Raw genomic sequence first — 21,688 nt, forward strand, 5'->3', positions numbered from 1 at the left:
GCTAGCATTTCAATATTGAGCCCTATCTTCAAAAGGTTGAGCCATTCTTCCTGAGAAACAGTGAGTACAGTTGAACCTGTATTAAGAGGCATTGTATTGAGTGGCCAGTTGTCAAAGTCCTGCATTTGTTTCCCCTTAGTCTCTTTAATTTTCACCTCTACCAAGCAGTTGTGGTCATCCTTTACTAAGTCCCAAGGGCCTGTTTGTACCCATCTTCCATCCCAACCATTCAAATAAAACTAAGAACAATTTTTCAAGTAAATTTAATCCATGTTTCTCTCCCTAAATGAGAATGAGTAGTATTTTTAAGCAAGATAACATGAAGTTGTCAATTATGGCTGAGAGTGCGTTGTTTATCTTCTTTCATAATATATATTTATATAATCTATGGAACCTGTATTAAGTATTTAATCCGCCATTCCCCTCGGGACCTCAAGATTCCTAAAAGATAAAACGGGGGGAGCCTGGTACGAGTAAGTTGGTCACCGCGGCGATTTGATCGAGTTGTCAACTGTACTTGTAAACTTTGTTGAAAAATTTCAGAGAAATAGTTCTACAGAGGTCAGATGGTCAAACTGTATCTCGTAGAAGGGCGAATGTACCTGCTACATTTCAATCAAAATAATCCAGACGAGAACTGCGTCGAAAATCAGTCATGATCGTTTGAGACTCGTAATTACATACACCTTGTGTTTACAGTAAGTGATGGCATCCATTGTTTTAAAAGTGATTGATCGTCGAGTACTTTTGATTAATGTAAATTTGTTTAAGTATTTTCTTCCTGACGCAGATTCCTTAAACACGGAAATGCTGTCAACTTCGTTGACTACATGTTGTCTGGCATTCACGTTATGATCTCAAAGGTTTGAAGACAATTTGCTAGAGTTGTATCACTGTTTTGACTGAAGTGGAAAGGGTGGCAAGTCGCGGGCTCATTAACTCAAGAACCAAATGAAAGATAAAGGTGTCCATGATAGCTCACAAAGCGATGACAACAATGAGGCATTGAAACGATCTCCTTCTTCAGCAGTCCCCTCGTTCTCTATTCCTGGTGAGTTAAGGAATAAATTTCATGTAGATCTAGTAGTTTGTTTTTATCTTGTCACTGTATAGAAAGGTTTTATACCCATGCATGCTAGCATTAGACAACATCTTGTCTCACAGGAAGTTTGAAAACAATTATTCTCCGCTCTCACTCATCTCGATATTTATCATTGTTTCCTATATGAATTTAGAGGATTTTTCTTCAAAGGGTTTAAAAACGTTTTCATCGATAATTAGAGAATATTAATTAGTTGTAACTATTACATGTTAAGTACACAGTCATCCAAAAGTTCAAAATTTGATTAACTTTAAATTTCTTCAAATAGGGCTTTTTCTTAGTAATTTTTTCGCTCTTAATAGTCTTTATAACTTGCCCCTTGCTAGATTGCTAGATTGTGAATAAAACTGTAATAAAGATGGATAATATAAAGTCTATACACAAGACTGACTCACATAATTGTCAAAGCAAACTAGTTTCTGTAGTGTGGTAGGACTGGTAAGGATTTATACTCTTACTTTCCCCTGGATTGGCCAGTAGGATAGGATGGCAGCCCCCGGGAGGTTACTCTTGCCTGTTGTTAGCTCCCTTGACAATATGCTGCTACAATCATTTACGGTTATGAAAGGAGGAGAGCTGTTATGTGAGAGTTAATAAGTGGCTTCTGCCTAATTAAACACAGTAAAATTACCTGGGGCTAGAATCTGGGGCCCAATTTCATTTACCTACATAAGAGAGCAGCTGTTAAAAAGTGTCGTTATACAAGCCAATTCTGCTTAGTGTGTTCTTAGTGAAATAATTTGGAAAATGATCAGGATACTGGATATATTTTCATTGCTGAATAAATATTTTTTGGTGCAAGTGAGATAGAGTTTCTGCACTGCAAACAAGGGAGGCCTTAGTGCATTTAAGTTTCTGCTCCTATGACCCCCTCTGCCTTACCACCTATACCAGTTCTAATAATGTGCAGCTAGTATATGTCTGCTGTACTTATGTGAGGAAATGCAAAATATAGAACCCTGTTCTAAGGAATGATGGCCAGTAATTATGTAGAAGCTGTTACAGAAACTATAAGAAACTATTAAAAAATTCTCAAACGTGATTGGTTATCACCAGCCCAATTTGAGTATGAATAGGATGGTGTCTGTGTCATGCTTGTAAATGGACAGAGTAAATTGAACGGTTAAAGGGACATTTAACATGTCATGCCTGTATAAGTGGACAGAATGCTTTATGTGTGCGTGCTGTTGTTTCACATTTCATCCAGTCAACTGTTGTTTCTTTTTTTTACAAAAACGCACAACCAATGTCTAGTTTCTTTCTCAAATTTTGTCGTAGTTTTGATTAATTAGTAACAGGACTGTGTGTTGTCCAATTCAGTCTGTATTCATACTTGTGATTAACAAATTGGACTCCCGCTTTGTGGTCGTCTGAGTTCCTTAATTGCTTGTATAATTACAGATGGAATTGGACTCCTTGTAGTCCCATTACCATTATTAATCAAACTATGTTATGTTCACCATTCCTGTCATATGATTTTGAGCTTAATATATAATTTTATCCCACAGACATAAAGCTGTTTGAAAAGGAGTCTAGATCAACGCAGCTTGTTTTTAGCTACAAAGGAGGAAGAAAGGTCAGTTACTGGTGCCGGTGAATGTGTATGTTGGCAGTGTACATTAAAGATATTACCAGAACTATAGCTTAGAACAGTATAATAATTCAGTATTTAGAATGATTTCCTAGCTTGTGGAATATTTGTTTTTATAATTGAACTTTATTGCAAATTATGATTAATCTTGTAGGTTCCAAAACTTAGAGAACCTAGAAATTTATTTGCATTCAGCAAAGACAAAGGACAGCAGGCCTCTCCAAGATGGTAAGGAAAAAAAAAATAGGCATGCATAGCATGCAAGAGTTATTTTTTTTGGCTGGATAGGTTGAGATGGGATACTTTGTGTTCCTAATGTTTTCATAACTTTCAAAGGGACAAAAATGTCATTTTACCACACTTTAGAAGAAAGAAAAAAAACCTAATTTACCTAAACTCACACAGGTATTTTGTGGTCTCTATTGTCCAAATACTTCTGAGCAAAAATAAAATGCATTGGTGCCATGCTTACTGTTGTCTTCTTCACAGCTGTTGTTTGGTCTTGTCACACAATGCCCTCTATTCCTGGTTGGAGAGAGAGTGTGTTGCATGACAAAACCAAATAGTGGTTTCAATAGAACCTACATTTACAACTGTTCCTCTAACAGAGAGAATATCATAATTATTAGTCTACAGTTAGTCCCCTCAAACATATCACTCCATGTACCTATAATTTTACCATTAAAAGCAAATTGAAACTCTGTTGTATCTGTAAGTGAAGATACACTGAACAAGGGAATAGGATAATATTTCTGAGAGGGCTCCTTGATTGGTTGTTGCCTATCTGGACTTTGCCCCTTGAGTGTGAAACGTGATAAAATGCAGTTTGTTTACAAGAATCAACACACGATGTGGTTAAGTCCAAGGCACTTAAAAGTGAATTTCATTCGTAGGAAAAGTCAAAATATGGGAGAATTGCATGAAAAAGCCACTATCAGTAGCATTTAGTTCTATGTGAGTTTTTTCTGTGGTGCTGGATAATGTGGTTAGAATAAGTGATTAAATGCAGGTTGTTTACCAGGAAATGACACGTGGTGGAGCAAAGTCTAATGTGGCAAAATGGAATTTGATTGGTGGAATACAATTCAAGCATGTGAAAAATTGCCTAATGTTCGCGTAGTGCAATGATTGGGTGTGTTCTGATTGGACTTTGGACATTGTTTTCATAGTATGTGATGGAATGTTAGTTGTTTGCCATGTACGTTGTGAGAAAAGGAGTGGAAAAACATTTTTTAACTAAAAAATTATATATTATTATATAATTACACTTATCAAATGCAGCAATCTGATTGGTGCAAGATACATACCATAATGCAGCAAACTGATTGGTGTGAGATATATACCCTAATGTGGCAATCTGATTGGTTTGAGCAACACACCATTCTACACACTAACTCTTTTTTGTAAAAAAATAACTTAAAATCACAAACATGTTTAAGACATAATTTTTTTGTCTCTGGTTATAAATGATTGTTCTATAATTTTTTAAATATTTACTATATCTGCTAGTTAAGCACAATTCAAACTTATGCACATCAATTAATTTAACTTTTGACGTCCCTTGAAATTCATAATGTTCTATAATAATATATTAATGTTTATTGTGGCAGGCCATATCAGATGAAGATTTTGCCGACAAGGCCCAAACACATACAGTACATTCCAAGAAATCCAGAACCTTTCATTAAGCCAGGTTTGTAATCATATAATTTTATGTAAACTATTTCGAGTTAAAAAAGGGATTTGTCTTCATTAGCAAGAAATAACAAGATACAATTATTATTATAAACTTTTCTTTTTGTTTAGAAGATTATTGCTGTTTGCTCACAGAGGCCTCCAGCTGTAATTATCATGTTGGGAGCAAATACTTAAAAGCTGAATCTTAAAACTTGACATTAAAAACATTCTTGAAGTTAACTTTTCCCAAGGGTTTAGTTGATTAACAGAACTGCCATTAGGCAAACAGGAATTATTGGTTTGTCATCATGATGGAGTCTTGTAGGTTTTGTGTTATTGTTATTAATTGTTATTAATTAAGAATCTTCAATCTGTAAGTTGCTAGTGAACTTAAAAGTTTTCTTTTGTTTACTTTTCAGAGAAGACAGCTGATGATGAAAGTCTAACAAAGTTATCTTGTGAAGGTGGTAAAGTTGTATATAACAATGAACCTGGACCTGAAAAATATGTAAGTTATTAATATCTCTGAGGAAATCTTAATCCTCTTGTGCTCTTTTACTCTGAAGCAGATAAAATTTTCATTTAGTGTTCACACTTTGACTGTCTCTTTGTGCGGTTTTAATTTCTAGTTTCTCAGGTCACGTGTAGGTGGAACCCAGATTTCTAACAAACCTTTTTACAAGCTCAAGTCACCTGAGGACTCTACTTTACTATTTGAATCTCGGTTTGAATGTGGAAATCTGTTGAGGGCATTGAAAGTGTAAGTGAAATAGACTTATAATTAGAATGAATTATTTAAATTTATTCAGCTGAATGTATTTGTTTATTATTGATCTACTAGTTGAATTTTTTACTTTTTCATCATAGTAATGATGCTGAATACCAGTTGTGGCTTAGAAATGATTTGTACACCAACAAACACACACAGTGGTATTACTTCAGAGTTCAGAACACAAGACCAACCGTCCGGTATAAGTTCACCATCATGAACCTCCTTAAAGTAAGGGACGGATCAAAGTATTCTGTATTTTTTCTCATAGTCTGAGCAGTTTTCCATTGGAAGTGATTTATCATTGAATTTCATTGTTAAATTTTGCTATAATATAAATTGTGTTTGATATCGCCAATCAGCCACTGACCGGTCACTTGCATTTTGCACTACTGTGTCAGTGTGATGAATGAGTGACAAAGTGTTCATCATTCTCCATCCAAGGTTATTTCTGGAAAATGTTCTTGCCTGTGGTGTTTATATATTAACAAACAATTAAGATAATACAGACTTTGGTATTGATTTGATGAAACTTAACTAACGTGAAGTGGCCCAACTAATTATATATATATTTTATTTGTCCTAGTCTGGCAGCTTGTATAATGAGGGAATGAGGCCTTTATTTTACTCCGAACTGGATGCAGTAACAAAGAAAATTGGCTGGATTAGAACTGGAGAGAATATAAAGTACTACAAGAATGCTATCAAGTACGGCCACAGTTTTTTTTTTGCTTTACCTGTTACTTGTTAATAATTGGTCTGTAAAAGGTGTAATATAGAGGCCTTAAAAGCAATGTTTTTGTAATTTTTGATTCAAGGTAGAGCACATTTATCCCCTTATTGAATTGATCAATACTTTGAAACCAATGGTAGGAGATGAGGTGGTCTTACTGTAAGGGTGCTGGTCTTCAGGTTGAAAGGTCCAGATTTGAGACCTGGGTGGGGGGGGTCAGTGAGTTGTGTTCCTGGGCAAAACACTTTTTATTTACACTGGAGTATAAGTAGGTACTGGCGATTTGTCAGGGAAGCCTCATGAAATGCTGGGAGATGACCTTATGGTGGACTAGTATCCCATCCTTGTGGGGGTGGGGGGGGGGGGGTGCCATATGGAAACTGAGATAACCTCCCACTGAATGGACCACTTGGCTCCAGTGCAGACTTCACTTTCACCTTGAAACCAATGACATTGCAGCTTAGTAATCTCAATTGTAAGTGGTACCCAATAGGAGGTCTGTGGGAGGGGTGGGTACAACCCTGTTAAAAGCCCCAATTCTTTTTTATGTTTCACTTTCTGCAAGTGCCTTAATCAATAATCACCACAGCCAACATGCAAGAATAAATTTGTCGCTTGCACCTTTCTTATTGACATGAGTATATTTCAGGTAATTGAAATAGACAAAAGTGTTCCTCCTATGAACCATACCTGAGAAAGAACGATTCCTTAAAAGGCACATTGTCTTTCTTACCTAGAGATTTCTCCTACCAGACAAAATTTCATGTCAACAGTCAATCAATTGTTGTTTGTTATTTCAGACGTGAAGACACAACGAAAGAAAAGTACCATTACTCATTAACATGGACTTGTGAATTTCCCAATGAGAATGACACGTATTATTTTGCTCACTGTTATCCATACACCTATTCTGACTTGCTAGTAAGTCGAGTGTTTATACTAAAATACCTGCAGATGTCCCAGAAATGTTTATGAAAAGAAATGTTCTTGTTAAATTGAACTGTTTATTTTCAGTGACCTATCCACAGAGTAGATGGTGTGCTTAATTAAACTATATGTTTGTATGGAAAATACGGCTAAACACCATGGCATTGGGAAATAACTAACTGACTTTCTGAACTGATTGAATGATGATTGTTTAACTGGCTAAGTAGTTTAAGACTGACTGGCTGAGTGGTGAAGCGCTGAATGAATGAAGGATTTATTGACAGACTGACTTTGCAGCTGAGAGGGGAACTGGTTGACTAATCAACTACTTGGATGATTATCAGATCGGGTGGGGGACCAACTGGAAGACTGACTGTCTGATTGACTGATTGTTAGACTGACTCTTTGATCAAATGATCAACTGACTGTTTAGCTTACTTACTCCCTGACCGACCGACTGACCGACCAACCGACTGACTGAGTGACTCTCAAGAGCAATACATACTCCGGAACTATATTATTTTAATTTTTTTCATCCAGGAATATCTTCAAAACTTGAGGAACGACCCAGTGCGATCACGGATATGCAAACAAAGAGTGTTATGCCGGACTCTTGCCGGAAACTTTGTTTACACACTCACTGTCACAAACCCATCAAGAAGGCCAGCTGATGCTGAGGTATGGAATGGAACTTAAGTATTTGTAAGCCTGAATCTTCTATATCGATATTGCAATCTATACTTTGTTCATATTTTAAAAAGTTGTAACTCTGTCAAAGCACGTAGTACTGAAGAGTTCTGTCAGTTTTTTTAACCCAGACTTATCAATCTGGTCAGACGTCTGCGTCACCGTGATTTTTTTTTGTGCATCTTGAGAAAAGTCGTCTTAAACTAGCTTGGTGGTCATTTCAGATTTGCAATACAAATTGATCTTCTCTGGTATAGTAGTTGGCGCGCCAGACTCTGTGTTAAGAGGTCTGGGTCCTGACCTTGGTCAGAATCGTTGGGCCGTGTTCTTTGGCAAAACACTTTGCTATCACAGTGCCTCTCTTTGTTGTCGAGTTGGGACAAATGATTGTCAGAGCGGCCGCGCTTATTTAGAAATTCCCATAATAAATCTTGTTTTAACCAAATAAATGTAAACAGTAAAACTACCCGTCCAGAATCGTAGGCTTGGAAGTAAATGAAAGAGAAAGGAAGTATGACCATTTCAAACTAAAAAAAAACAGTTTTATGGGAAAGTGAAAGTTTTGAGGTTGTTTTAGTCAAAGTTGTTCCCCCTGCGTTAGTACCTATTGATAGTTTTGCTCTCGCACGCTGCGCTCTTTCGAGGGTGGTGCTGAATTGCGTTAACTCATTTCTATCATGGAAACTTAACGAACGAACAGTTTACGGAGGAAGGGGGAGGGGTTATTCACGACAGACTAGAATCCCGACCATGAGAAGGGGTGACAGTCTGTTTATGGTGCAGAAACTGAGAAGACCTTCGCCAGCCATGCAAGTCAGTCTTGTTTCAAGACTTATCTTTATTTTATGTTTTCATTTATTTGATTCCAGGCCAAACAAGGAGTGGTAGTGACGGCAAGAGTTCACCCAGGAGAGACTAACTCAAGTTGGATGATGAAAGGACTTTTAGATTATCTAACAAGCAACGCTGCTGACGCAAAGGTTAGTGTTTTTTCCACTTGGAGCACCTTTTGATCGACTCATATCGGCTGAGTAAGGAACCAATAAGATTTCATAGACTTTGATGCCATGGGTGCGATTTATTTCACTCTACCGGGGAATCTTCATTTTTGAGATCTTGAACGTCCTAATGTGAAGAGCGTCTGTCGCTGAATTGGGTGTCGCAAACTAAATGCAAAGTCACAACAGCTAATCAGAACTTAGAACATGCAAGCAAGCTGCTAGAAGCGCGGGAAATGCCTCTGGGTTTATACAAGAGTTGCATGTGATTTGTTGCGAGAATGCCGCGGGTTTTCCGGTCCAATCACAGAGTCTTAAAGCAAAACCAATACAATCCCAAAATTCTTTCGACACCTACTAGACGTTTGGTGAGTCTCGGTGAAAACAGTCATTTCACTCATTTTTCACGGCCCTTATTGCTCCATAGCTCCTCCGTGACATGTTCATTTTCAAGATTGTTCCTATGTTAAATCCTGACGGAGTCGTTGTTGGTAACTATCGGTGTTCACTAGCCGGGAGAGACCTGAACAGGAATTACAAGACAGTGCTGAAAGATTCGTTCCCTCCCATTTGGCATGTCAGGAATATGGTTCGCAAGTAAGGAGCTCCGTACTAGAAATATCTTTTATAAATTCATTATTTGCTATTGAGCTAAGCCGTGATCGGGCGTTTCGTTCTTGGAATGGGGAGTGGAAAGGGGGGGGGGGGGGGAATCGGAGGGAAAAAACGAAAGAAAACGACTGAACACTAACTCTTCCAACAAATAATAACACACAACTGATTGAAGATTATTGAATATCGCAGGTGATAGAGGGTTTCAATGGGGTTTACCGATAGCCTTAAAGCGACCCAAACAATTTAGCCATTAGGCGTTAAAATTGGTTTATTTTAACCGTTAGTCGTAGAAAAAGTTAACCGTTAGAAAAACTTCTGGGTATGACTAAGGAAAGATATTAAACGTTAGCCGTAAATTGGCCAAAATTTCATCCGTTAGCCGTAAAAGCCATCACCCCATTTATACCCTATCGACAGGATCAACACAAAACTCCTCGAACCAAAATTATGACATTTGATTGACTTTGATGATGACTTTCGCTCAGATTTTCGAAAAGTCACTTAACATCACGTTTTAACCCTTAAAACCCTGCGAGTGACCAGAGTCTAATTTCTCCTTCGAGTAATAGTACTGAATCATTGTCAATACCAATGGGAATTTATAGACAAGAGTGCGGAGAAAATGGATTCTGATGTGAGAGTGTGAAGTGTTAAGGATATGTCCCACCCACACGATTAAACTACAGATCGACTGTTAACTGCTGGTTTGAAGCCATATACTTCATAATGTTGAATTTTTCATGGACTTGTAACTCCATACTTTACCTTCCACTTTTTATAAGTTCGTAAGACTCCCAGTCCCCTCTATGGAGTCTTAACGCTCGACAATTACTTTAGTCAGTGACACAATCACTTAAGTCGGTGAACTGGGTCATAACATACCAAGCACTTTGTTTTGTTTCTTTTTCGTTGTTGTTGCAGATTATTTGAGGAACGCGACATAACATTATACTGCGATCTGCACGGACACAGTCGCAAGCAGAATGTGTTCATTTATGGCTGTGAAAATCGCTTCGATCCTCTGAAGAGATTGAGAGAAAGAGTTTTTCCTGTGATGGTATCTAAAAATGCCCCTAGCAAGGTGCGGTGCAAGGATTAATTTGTTTTCCAGTAGTGTCCATCGTTTCTAAAACCTGTGGGTAATAAAAGCAATTGATAAAAGGAAAATAAGCCTTTTTAGATGGAGAACGATTTTGACTCATGTGAAGACTTATAAGGTGCGGTAACTTTGAAGGTTTTTCCGAGAGAAGTAGTATAATTTGGCGGGAAGCAATTGTTGCATAGACTTTTTGGGCTCTTCATATTGGCTCCTAAGAAAAATGTTATGAAAAAAACACATCTTCATTTCCTTTGAGTCGAGAATACGTACAAATTGGGATTAGGAATTAATCCTACAAATGTCCTTTTAAAGTGCAGATAAGTCAGTCAAAATTTTAAGCTCCATAAGTTACACTTGTTGTGCTTTTCCAACAGTTCTCATACAAAGGTTGCAAGTTTAAAGTACAGAAGAGCAAGGTTTGTAAAATATAATATTTCGCTGGTCACGATTGTGCGACATATGCATTCCATCACTTGCCTCGGAATACACACTGAGTGCGCTTGACAACACAGCGGTCAAACGTAAGGAATGCGCAAGGGGATAAATTTTGGCCGGCCGCGAGCTAAATTAGCGCGCAAATTTTCCCTGGAAAACAGGAGCAATTGCCGTAACGCAAATATGCTAAACAGAAAAAAACATCTAAGCGTTCATTTAAATCTGTAACAGAAAACAAGAGTAGGGGAATGGAAAACTCAAGACTTGTTATGCCCAAAGCTTCTTTAATTACGAGTTTCCTGCTGATTTACAATTTTCTTTTGAGCTTTATCAAAAATGTTATACGGTTTTCAGATACCGCAAAAGCCTGAAAGCTTGTCACCCAGCCTCTAAAACGTTCGCACATGCGCAGACGTTTTATCTCTATGTTGCGCTGGACTCCCTGTTGATTGGTCTGGGTTTAAAAAACCGACAGAACTCATCTGTTCTACGCTCTTTGACAAGACAATTGACTTTCTGTCTGTCTCTCTCCAGAAAGACTGAACGTCGACTTGTGAATAGACAGACAACTAGATAGGAAGTTAGGAAGACTGATAACCAGCCAGATATACAGTCTTTCCAACAGACGCTCAGACCGAAGAAGACTGATAATTAGACATTAATTAAGAAACACAAATTTTAAACTTCTTACAGGAAGGAACAGGTCGGATTGTTATGTGGCATATGGGGATTTTGAACAGTTTTACTATGGAGGTGAGATTAAACTTCTTGCTCAGTCACGAGCGAAATGTCTAGCTCTTTCTGCCTTTTTTCTTTCTGAACTCTTTTTGGGTGCGCGTGGCTTGAGAAAGCACAAGAAATCCTTTGTGTTTTGGGTTTATTTCTTCCCGTCTTGTGATTTTGCATAGCAGCACACTGTTTTTTCGAGTTTTCCCTCCATTTGATGGCTTAATTTTCTTCGTCACCTGAGTTTTTATTTCGAGTGTTCCTTCCATTTAAAGGCTAAGTTTCCTTCGTCACTCAAACGACTCAAAATATTGTTGTGTTACGTATTGCCCCCTGCCGGCAAAGGTTTTATATGTTGAAGGTGTTTTTTATCTCGCTGTGTTTTTTCCTGCAGGCGACTTTCTGTGGCTCGTCAATTGGTAAACGCGCCGGCTATCATTTCAACACAGCGGACTTTGAGTCGATGGGATATCACTTGTGTGATACTCTACTAGATTACTGTGATCCTGATGATTCAAAGGTAAGAGGTCGTCTTCACCGTACGTCACCATTTGTGCATCGTTTCCCAGGAGTTTCAATATGGGGCCTTAGGCAGTTAGGACGAAAACACCGAGGAAGACATCCATTAAAAAGACTAATTGTCGATCAATCCACTTAATATCGCTGATATTGTCTTGTTCACAGTTTGTAACTATCTTACGAGAGCTGGAGTTGAAAATGAAGGCGGATATATTGGAGAGGATGAAGCGAAAAGGCACTGCGGCACCCACCCTAACCGAGTCTGACATAGATCTTGACCTCAATTATACTTCTGATATCGAATCAAGGTAGGCTTGGTCTTAAAACCTGTATTTAGCCGTGTCCTCTGGGACTGTTGGCTCAACCTATCCAATCACATGTCGAACATAGCCAATCAGAGGAAGCTGTCGTCACCTGTCCTTCACCTCACATGAGTTTTCCTACACAAAACACAACTTCTGATCGGCTCATTTCCTTCTTAAATGCCGCCACAGTCATTGACTTTGTGATAGGTTTGACGGGTCTACGTGTGTTGTATAAACAAAATCAAAGTAATCTAGACAGCTAACTAGGGAAAGGTAAATTTCACTATAGGCCTGAATGGGCTTTCAAGAGGTATAAAGCGCGGGAAAACGCGAGTGATAGTCGTGAATGGTTGAAGTATTGCATTTCATTGGCTCAGAAGGTGGCGCGTGTTTCCTAGACCAATCACACAACGTAATGAAGGGCAACCACTGCATTGTGGGATTATTATTGATTCTCACTTGAGATTTGCCCGTCGCTTATTTCACCTAAAAGAAGGGGCAGTGTTTATATCAATCTGTGTTTTCTTTCCCTTTTATTTCCAGCACCGGCGGTTCAGACAGCTCTATGTCCGATGGTCTGCCAATGCATCTCATTTATGCTCCTGAAGGACTGAAGATGGTGAGCCTCTCGATTGATGAAAGATCATCTTGTAATTACAGACCTTCGCAAATTGATATGATCTTACCCTTGGTACTGTTTTGTTCTGAAATAAAATAGTATACTGACCAAGAACCACGCAAGAAGAAGCTGAAGACGAGAAAGGAACGGAACAAGCGGCGAGCCAAAGCTATGAAAGTCAAGGACGTTTTGCTGGCTGATGTTGCGACGCGGTCCGCGGTGAGTAACATGACTTTACGACTGACTTGTTTCCTTTTACGTTTGTATCCTCTGATATCGTAAGTTATAGAATCCTCAGTTGGAGCACATTTTGATAGGGAGCCCCACAACAAAACCAAAGCATTCAAAACAGCCAATCATAGCAAAGGACAATGCCACAAGGAGCCGATGAGAACTGGCTCAAAGTAAAAACAAGCAAATTGCCCAAAGCGCGGGAAAACGCGGGTGACCAAGTCGTGATTGCCCTCAGTTTTGAATCTGATTGGTTGAGAGGGTGGCGCTGGTGTTTTGGACCAATCATAAAGGGAATTTATGCAACACCAAAGCAATCCCGGATGACTTTCGACGCTCATTTGAAAATTTCTTTATATTGATGCAACTCTCTGTACTTTTAGAGTATTGACGTCATTTTTATTTTCTGCCATTTTAGCAAGACCAAGAGCGAGCGACAGAAGTAAAGTTAATGTACCAGAAACATCACCCAAAAGTGAGTTGTTGGGAATAAATTGCTTATTATTTTCGAAAATTTGCAACTCACACTTCTGTAGATGTGTCAGGTTTTAAACTCTTTTAAGGGTCTAATGGAACGGATGATTGAACTTCATGCCAGCTTCTGTTTCATGAAGTTTTATCTCCATTATTTTGTCTACCCACCTGATAATCGTAAAACCTTCCTCGGTATGTTTGAAAAGTTTCCATAGCTTAGCAATTTGTCTGAGATTGGAGCTCTATTTGTTAAGAGTGAAAACGTCAAAACACACTTAAAATGTCTTAAGATGTCAAACACGCTGAGAAGACCTCAATTCAGACACGCTCATTATCGGTCAGATTGAACCATTTTCCTTCCAATATCGCACGGAGCATGTGGAAAACTAAAAATTGTAATTAAACACTTTGATAAATTTTGTCCAGCGGTCTGCTCTTCCCAGTTCCGCGCGGATGAAGTTAGACAATCCACAGCCACGGAAGCATGAGCACAAAAGCAACAGCAGACCGTGTACACCGATGGGCTCACTGAAGTTGGATGGTTCTGCATGCAGGGTAAGTACTAAAGTAATGACAGAAAGAGAAAAAAAGAATAAGAGGGATGAGCGAAGGCCGGGAACTAGGGCAGTAACGTTTGTGAAAAATCGTATAATTATTAATAAATAGAGAATGTTACTTGGGTGTGCGTACATATGGAATTTCTCTTTCGAGTGTTCAACTCGACATCTGAACACGAGAAGAGAAATTCCATACCTAAAGGCAACCTTGTATTAGGCATTTACTGACGAGATAATTCTACAAACGACTTGGATTGAGAATGGTGAACGCTTTGCCTTTCATTAATCAACAGGACAGAGTGACGTGATTGGCAAAATCAAAGACCCGTAAAAAAATTATCGTAAATTTTCACGTGTGCGGTGACGGCTTTTCTTAGGGCTGGAAATCCTGGAAATACAACGCAGTTTTTATAATAAAAGTATTTATTAACAGTTGAACTCTTGTTTTTAAAATTCGTGTGCCTTCTTTAAAGATGAAGTGTGGTTTTCCCACAGCAGGATTACCTGGAAGCTGTCACTAATGCTTATATGATGAGTGGCGTGCTAGTAACTGAGTCAAAAGGTGACTAACCTCTCTTATGATGCAGTGTTCAGTTTTGTGCGCTAACCAGGCGTTCCCGTTTTCGGTTTCGTTTCTTAGGGAATCATTGTGCTGTGTTCTTGAGCTAACCTCAATTTTGCGTAAATTCCTCTTCCTCCTCAATTCCCAGAAACTTTTCCTATAATTGTAAATTTAATTCCTACAGTTTAATTCTTTAATGCTTGTCTCAGTCACTACAATACAACCCCAGAAAAGAAAATTAAACATAGGATAAATTGAACTTAAGTACATATCGTGAAAAGCCAAGAACGATATTCTTAAATTTGTCATATATCTTCCACCTCATATTTCATCTTCGTCTACTGTTTGATTAGTTGTTGCCTCTTTGATGTTCGTATGCCAAAGTTTACTAACACTCTAACAAAATTATTTTTATGATTATGACAAAAATCAAAAGTAACGTTTGTACACTACAGTGTATCCTTATTTAATTCTCGCTGCTTTTTGTTTATTATTTTTTTTATCAGAGGTTCCCCATTTTCGTTACACTGACGGTTCTACTTATCTGAAAGAGACCCCAGAAAGGACTGGCAAGTGAGTTATAAATCTGTGGAGTTAATAACGCTTGGGAACTTGTTCTTTACTTATTCAGTAGACTTTGAGGAATTTGTTTAAAATGTAGAAGAGAAGCCAAGGTGACCTTGTGCAGGAAAATTTTACCTGCTCGACTGAGTTAACCTTGAAAAAATTGCTTCCCACACGGACACGTTTTGTCTTAGGCCTCCATAACTGAGAGGTCAGGCAAGGACGTTTTAGAGCGCGCGAAACTAGCAACATGTCGAGTGTTCTTTTACCCCACAGCTGTTGCAGGTTATTCATCTGAAGCACTCAGTTGTTGATCCTGGAACATTTGCTATCCAACAGATTAAGATATAGAAAGGTTTCCCAAGCAGTTGCATTCTCTCCGTGATCCAAAATCATTAGTGCTCACGTTCCCTGATCACAGACATACAGGGATGCGGCGCGGAAGACCACAGGCAATTTGCAAACACTTCGGTGAGCGACTGGAGACCAATTTCCAATTTAAAGCGCGAATAACCATGAGGGGGTATTCCCTTCCACCTTGATACCCATGTTATTTTTTTTTTCTGTAGTAGAAAGACCCCAATTACGAAAAAGGATACGTGATCAATTCCTTCAGGCTTTATGTCATTTGATCCAAATTTTTACGCTTGTTCTGCTAGTTTGAGTCGCTGGTCTGTCACCAGTCCCGCGCAGCCTCAAGGATTTGAAATAAGCGAGGAGGAGGGACACTTCACGGTGTCTTATTTGGCCAAACAGTTGGAAAAAGGCACTGGTATGTAAAAAAATGACATGAGTTTCGTCGATTTAATGTTAATGATAAATTATGTTAATGGAAATGTTATGATTGAAATTCATAGTAGTTTATGTCTTACAAGGTCAGTAATTTATGATAATTTATGCGATGTTTGACGAGGTCATTAATTTATGATAATTCATGGTAAGATGTTTTACTAGGTCATTACCATCAGTGCTCCGTTGTTTCGTATCATTTACTGTACAGTCTATCGCTCTTTCTGTAGATTGTGCGTATGTAGCACCAAAAAGTCGAAATGAAAAGAGAATTAGCTCAGCTCTTGAACTGGCGCGAAAAATTACCATGTACAACAACCGCTACAAGACGGCCGGGAATGAAAGACAAGAGCCTGTGGTCCAGCCAACGCCTCTACTCAGACCCAGAACTCCTGTGCAACCATATCCGTATTTTCCATGGCAACCTAAAGGGGACTGTTTGTCAAGTACTAAGGTACAGATCGCTGAACATGGCAACTCTCTATCATCGGAAGAGATTTAGAACAGCTAATGCCTCCTAGTAGCTTCTTAACTTAACTTTTTTATTCCCGAACAACAACCTTAAATTCCAGTTTAAAAAGCCCTCTGTTCAAAGATAACAGTGCAGGGAAATTTGTAGGAGTATATTCCTATGGTTAGGGAATAATAATGCAAGGCTGTGTAGTATCAGGACGGTTTAACCTGAATTTTTTGTCAAAAGTTGGAAATTTGGTTATGCAGGGAATGAACCTTGTTGTTCACAAGTGCCAATTCTTTTAAGGCAAACAGCACATTTATCTCTTACGAACCTCTTTGCCTCCTTCACGTCTAGCCAACCCGCTTTTGGTCGAAGATATGCATAGCAAACTTAAATGGAGCATTTACAGTAATGCGTGATTGTATTGGTTTCTGAAAAAGAGCTAAGATTTTTATCGAAGGAAATGGAAGACTCGTTAATTTGTCTGCTGTTGTATTATTTTTAAGGCGCGTTTGTACGAACCGAAACTCGTGAAAGAACAAGAAGTGAGAAAGTCCTGGTCTCAGATTTCACTGGAAGAAAGAAAAACGAAAAAACTCAGCCAAAAGAACTCCGCGAAAAAGAAAGCCCTGTCTGTTGCAGCTACTGAAGCAACAAGTTGGCAACAAACAAAGGAAGAAACGCCTCGCGTACTTAAGAAACGTGAAGGTTGCTTTTTTTTTATTTTGTTTCTGTTCACTTTATTAATGGATGCTATATCCTCATTATAAAACGAAACCCCCTCTATTGAGTACCGTTATTTTAATAGATGGGAAAAAATCATACCTGTTTGTTTGCTTTTATTCAGTTCAACAGCTCGAGCCCCCAACTATTACCTCCACTTCAAAAGGTTACCAGTCTCCTCGACAGCCCGCGACCACTCAGTTGACTGCGCCGGAGACGCATGCGCAACCTACGCAATTAGTGGGATCCAAGGTTATGAAGAAGTACACGGGCAATGGACAAATGAACAGAAATCCTACCGGTTTGGTAAGGCGTGCCTCTTTGTTTGTTAAGTTGTTCTTAAGAGCTTAGCTTACACTCCGTATCGACTGTTTCTCTTTTTATCAGACCCCAAGCGCGATCGACAGATTTAACACACTACCGGTGAAACCCAGTTCCAATTTCGTAGACGTATCTCGCTTTACGAGCAGCAATTCTTCTTTAATGACCGGCCGCCAGTCGCCTGTGTATGTCGCTGTACCTGTTGACAGACCTCCTGTGAAGCTTAGATCGAAAGCGCGCATCACCCCGCAGGACACAATCGATATATCCACCATAAATGATCTGAGAAGCAAGCTTTTAAATGTCGACGATTCAGGGTATGATGTAAAGAATAATAAATGGGCGTGCATAGATATAGCATTTCTCTTCAAGCGTTCAACTTGATGTCTTACGAGTGAACGTAGCCTATGATATGACCGACGATACCGGTTAACCAACATGTAGATGGAATCTCAGCTTTCAATATTAATTGCTATTGTAAATTAGTAAATATTTACAACACACTAACGCAATTCAATCTTGTTGTGTACCAGAACTTTAGTGACTTACGCTCTACAGAATCAGGAGGATGAGAAGGTAATGACTCAAGTACAAGATTACGTCCATGAGACTAAACCCTTTCACGCCCTGATCTCATTAATCTCCGTTCAGTCTGTCGCACAATTCTTATGATGTTAGTTCTGAGAATTTGTTGACATTTTTCTTTATTCTCATCACTTGTCCGTCTGATATTGTAATGATATTTATTTTAAGGAGAAATTCTGTCTTGATCACTCATGGGAGTTAAAGTGTTACAATTATTTTGATAAGTGGTCTTTAATTTTCCCGCAATGTGAGAATGCGCGCATGCAACCTGGTGCTTATCTTTGATCAGTTGCCACCAGATGAGGCGACTAAGAGATACCCTGCTTCCCATAGATGGACGTCAGGATGAAAAGAAAGTACAATTTGAGTAATTGTCACAGTTTGTAATGATAACCAACACTTATGACTTATGTTGCCCCCGCAGCCTGTAGCAAGCAGCAGTGACAGCGAGACAGGTGGCGCTCCTTTCGCTACTGAGCATGCTCCATCTGACAGCCCGAAGAGCATAAGAAATGAGTGGAACAGTGTCACCATGGCAACTGGTATAATCCCATGGGAAGACAGCTGTCTCCAAAATGTTGGCTTTGTGACTGGAAAACATGGCTGGAAGTCACAGTCTCCAGTTATATCTCCTGGTAAGATAGGAAAGAAGTCCCTGAAGGAGAACTGTTCATTTTGTCACGAATGGCGTGGAATAATTCCGGTCCGTGGTCCGTATTGTTAGAAGTTGGACCGGTTATGAGCGCATGATTAGCCAATCAGATTCGAATAATTAAGATTCCTGCCCGTGAATGGCGTGGAAAAATTCCGGTCCGTGGTCCGTATTGTCAGAAGTTGGACCGGTTATGAGCGCATGATTAGCCAATCAGATTCGAATAATTAAGATTATTGTTTTTTTAGAGGGCACGGTAACGAATCTTGCAATCTGATTGGTTCTTTACCCGGTCAGTATTTTCCTATCTCTGCCCACGGGCCACGGTAACGCTTTCGTGAGTCGCCGAGTACATCCCAACTTTCGTTGTCATTTTTCATAAATATACCTCGTTTTCCGGCTGGGCAGTATTTTAAAGCAAATAAGTCGGTCACTACCTCAAGCCGATAAATAACTTATGAATCCTCTCTTTTCTTGCTATCAAATCACTTTGGTTGACAGAAAAATATTGGTTTCAGAATGAATTTGTATAAACAATAGTGTCATTACGTTGGTTGACAAGCGGCCTAAAAACCTTCTGCAATTAATTTTAATCGTTCACAAAAAGTACCCAGAAAGTTGGAACGTGAGGTATTTGGCTACAGTTAAACTGAACGATGGAACTTTCATTCATTTAATATCTGAATTTTCTCGAGCAATTTGTTCATAGTGGAAGAGCGAGCGAAGTTTTAATTTAAGTTCTACAACAAATATACGCTCCTGGTGAGTCTTTCCAATTCCGTTCAATTTGGACATTTTTACCTTAAATTGCACAACAGAAATTGAAGGAATTTTTTGAGAAAAGGCCGCATTACATTCCCTTGTGTCTCGTTGGAGTGTGCCGTTCGAATTTAGTTTTTGTGAAGGAAAGATCAGAGTTAAACACGCCATTACAGCAAACAAACGAGCAAACTCTCACAACTTCAAAATAAAAAGATTGAATTTACTCACAATTACTTTCCTCGCCGTTTACTTAATGAACAGAGGTAAATCTTCGTACATGAATGAATCGTCGATGAGAGTGAATAATACTTTCCGTTAGATCATTAACTGATTTTGAAGAAAACATTGTCGTGACAGTCCTTGCCAAACTAGTTCTGTTGGTTTTCAAATGTTCCTTCGCTTTTTTTTTTCTTGCGCGCTCTCTAATTGACAGGTGTCAGATTGTGACAGAAACTTGTAAAAATAATGTTTCAAAGTTTGTTTGAAAGCCTTTTAAATCACCTTTATCGTTACGGAAATGAAAATGTTTCGCTGAGGCATCTCTCTTAAATTTGCATCACCTCTATTTTAACTACCATTTACCCACTAAAAAATTTGTTCAGTTTATGGAAGATCTTGCCGTATTTACGGCCATAAATCATTCGGGTTCTTTCGGAAAGAATTTCGTCAAGTTTAAAAACAATAAATATGTTATTTACCGGCTAAGGGTCGGTCCGTATGGTGAAAAACTGTGACCTCGGTCTTGAAAATGCTGCCCTCGGCCTACGGCCTCGGGCAGTATTTTCAAGACCTCGGTCACAGTTTTTCACCATACGGACCTCCCAGCCGGCAAATAACATATATTTCCTGCCCGCTGAGATGCGTCAGAAAGAAAGAATGAAAATGAATAAAAGCAAAGTAACATGGAAACATAATGAACTGAGAGAACCTTTGAAGGAAAAAGTCCTCTTTCAAGGGCAGCAGCAGTACCCCTGACCGCTGTGTGCCACGAAGAGTTTAATGTAGATTTGTTTAAACTTGCAAAGGCATTAACAATTTGTTCCGTCCCTTAGGCTTACCTCCAAGTTAATAGCTTTTCGTGTCTGTCTCACTCACTAAACAAACAAATTAATCTTCAATTTAGGCATAGTCCAAATAGGAAAGGGACTGAGAGAGGAGGCGCCTATAAATGGTGACTCAAAGAGGACCGGCTCACTTAATAAAGCATCTCGAAGTCCTACCAGAAATCAGGAATCAGGTACTGTACTTCTTTAATATATGGACAAGGTGTTTTGATAAGTATCCGCTACAGCGATTCTGCTTAAGCACAGTACTTGAGCACCCGAAGTACAGATTAATAGGCGATAGGTTCGACAATTGTTGGAATCAGTCGGTAGGTCTCAAAAGTTATATCCAAGTATTACTGCCTCGCCGACTGAAGTAAACATCGTTACTCTCTAACAATAGTCTTCGGCTTGAAACTTAAAGCTCTTTTTGTTTTCTGCGTTGTCAACGGCCCTATTATGAAGAGGTTTTTACAATTCGTTCCCAATTCAGAAAGAAAAAATTTCAGCACTTACAATTTTATCGTTAAAAGTGGGTGAAAATTACTCAAACTGTTTGCTTAATCCTTCGAAAGCGATCATCTCCAAAGCTTGTTCAAACAAAATGACCTGTTGTGTCCTTTTTCAGGTGCGGCTCCGTCAACAATTTCCCTGACGTTCCAGTTTGGTTCCGGTGGTTCACCTCGAGAGCAAGGCTTGTCGCCTCCTCAGAGACCACCAGCTTTCCCCCCACAGCTCAAGAATTTTTTTAGACCTCACGGACCACCCCACAGATAACAGCAGGGGCGGAGTCGCATGCACTGAAATCATATTCAATAGTTGGCTAAACACAGGCTCCCCTCCGAGAAGACACTAAGCCCGCGATCTTCATCAACGGCATTGCTCATTATGGCTTATACTTATGCAGTGCCTAAAATCACTGTGGACAGGATGTTGGTGCATGTTAGACCTACTCTGTAATTGAAATCTCAGACAACTACCCCGAACTCCATGTGCACTTACCACCTCCAATCAAGTAGTATTCCTTTCGCAACAGTTGAAAATGTGTGTCAAGATTTTCTTTCAAAGTTAGGCACTGAATTAAAACACTTTTCGATGGAGTGTTGTTAAAGGAAAATCGAAGTAAGCACATCGATCAATCAGAACCAACAAAAAAAAAAACAAAA

The 21,688-nt window shown here is 39.0% G+C and overlaps 1 protein-coding gene across 3 annotated transcripts; it reads left to right on the forward strand.

The window, feature by feature from the left end:
- Positions 1-517: 517 nt before the first annotated feature.
- Positions 518-21,666, forward strand: LOC131776668 (cytosolic carboxypeptidase 2). 3 transcript variants are annotated; one of them, XM_066171268.1, is made up of 33 exons: positions 518-698; positions 772-1,051; positions 2,611-2,678; positions 2,848-2,921; positions 4,304-4,386; positions 4,790-4,878; positions 5,000-5,130; positions 5,238-5,370; positions 5,726-5,847; positions 6,673-6,793; positions 7,340-7,477; positions 8,356-8,466; positions 8,912-9,081; positions 10,021-10,180; positions 10,573-10,614; positions 11,327-11,386; positions 11,754-11,879; positions 12,044-12,186; positions 12,727-12,802; positions 12,902-13,021; positions 13,452-13,508; positions 13,934-14,062; positions 14,560-14,626; positions 15,133-15,199; positions 15,850-15,962; positions 16,210-16,433; positions 16,943-17,144; positions 17,284-17,465; positions 17,547-17,797; positions 18,014-18,056; positions 18,490-18,700; positions 20,603-20,716; positions 21,151-21,666. In XM_066171268.1, exons 2-33 carry the CDS (start codon positions 952-954, stop codon positions 21,297-21,299), a joined length of 3,876 nt encoding a protein of 1,291 aa, XP_066027365.1. In that variant the 5' UTR covers positions 518-698; positions 772-951; the 3' UTR covers positions 21,300-21,666. The 3 variants fall into 3 exon arrangements, with proteins under 3 accessions (XP_066027365.1, XP_066027364.1, XP_066027366.1); XM_066171267.1 differs by having other exon boundaries at positions 791-1,051; XM_066171269.1 differs by having other exon boundaries at positions 791-1,051; positions 14,563-14,626.
- Positions 21,667-21,688: the final 22 nt, after the last annotated feature.

Source organism: Pocillopora verrucosa, chromosome 8, assembly GCF_036669915.1.
Source record: "Pocillopora verrucosa isolate sample1 chromosome 8, ASM3666991v2, whole genome shotgun sequence".
Lineage (NCBI taxonomy): Eukaryota > Metazoa > Cnidaria > Anthozoa > Scleractinia > Pocilloporidae > Pocillopora > Pocillopora verrucosa.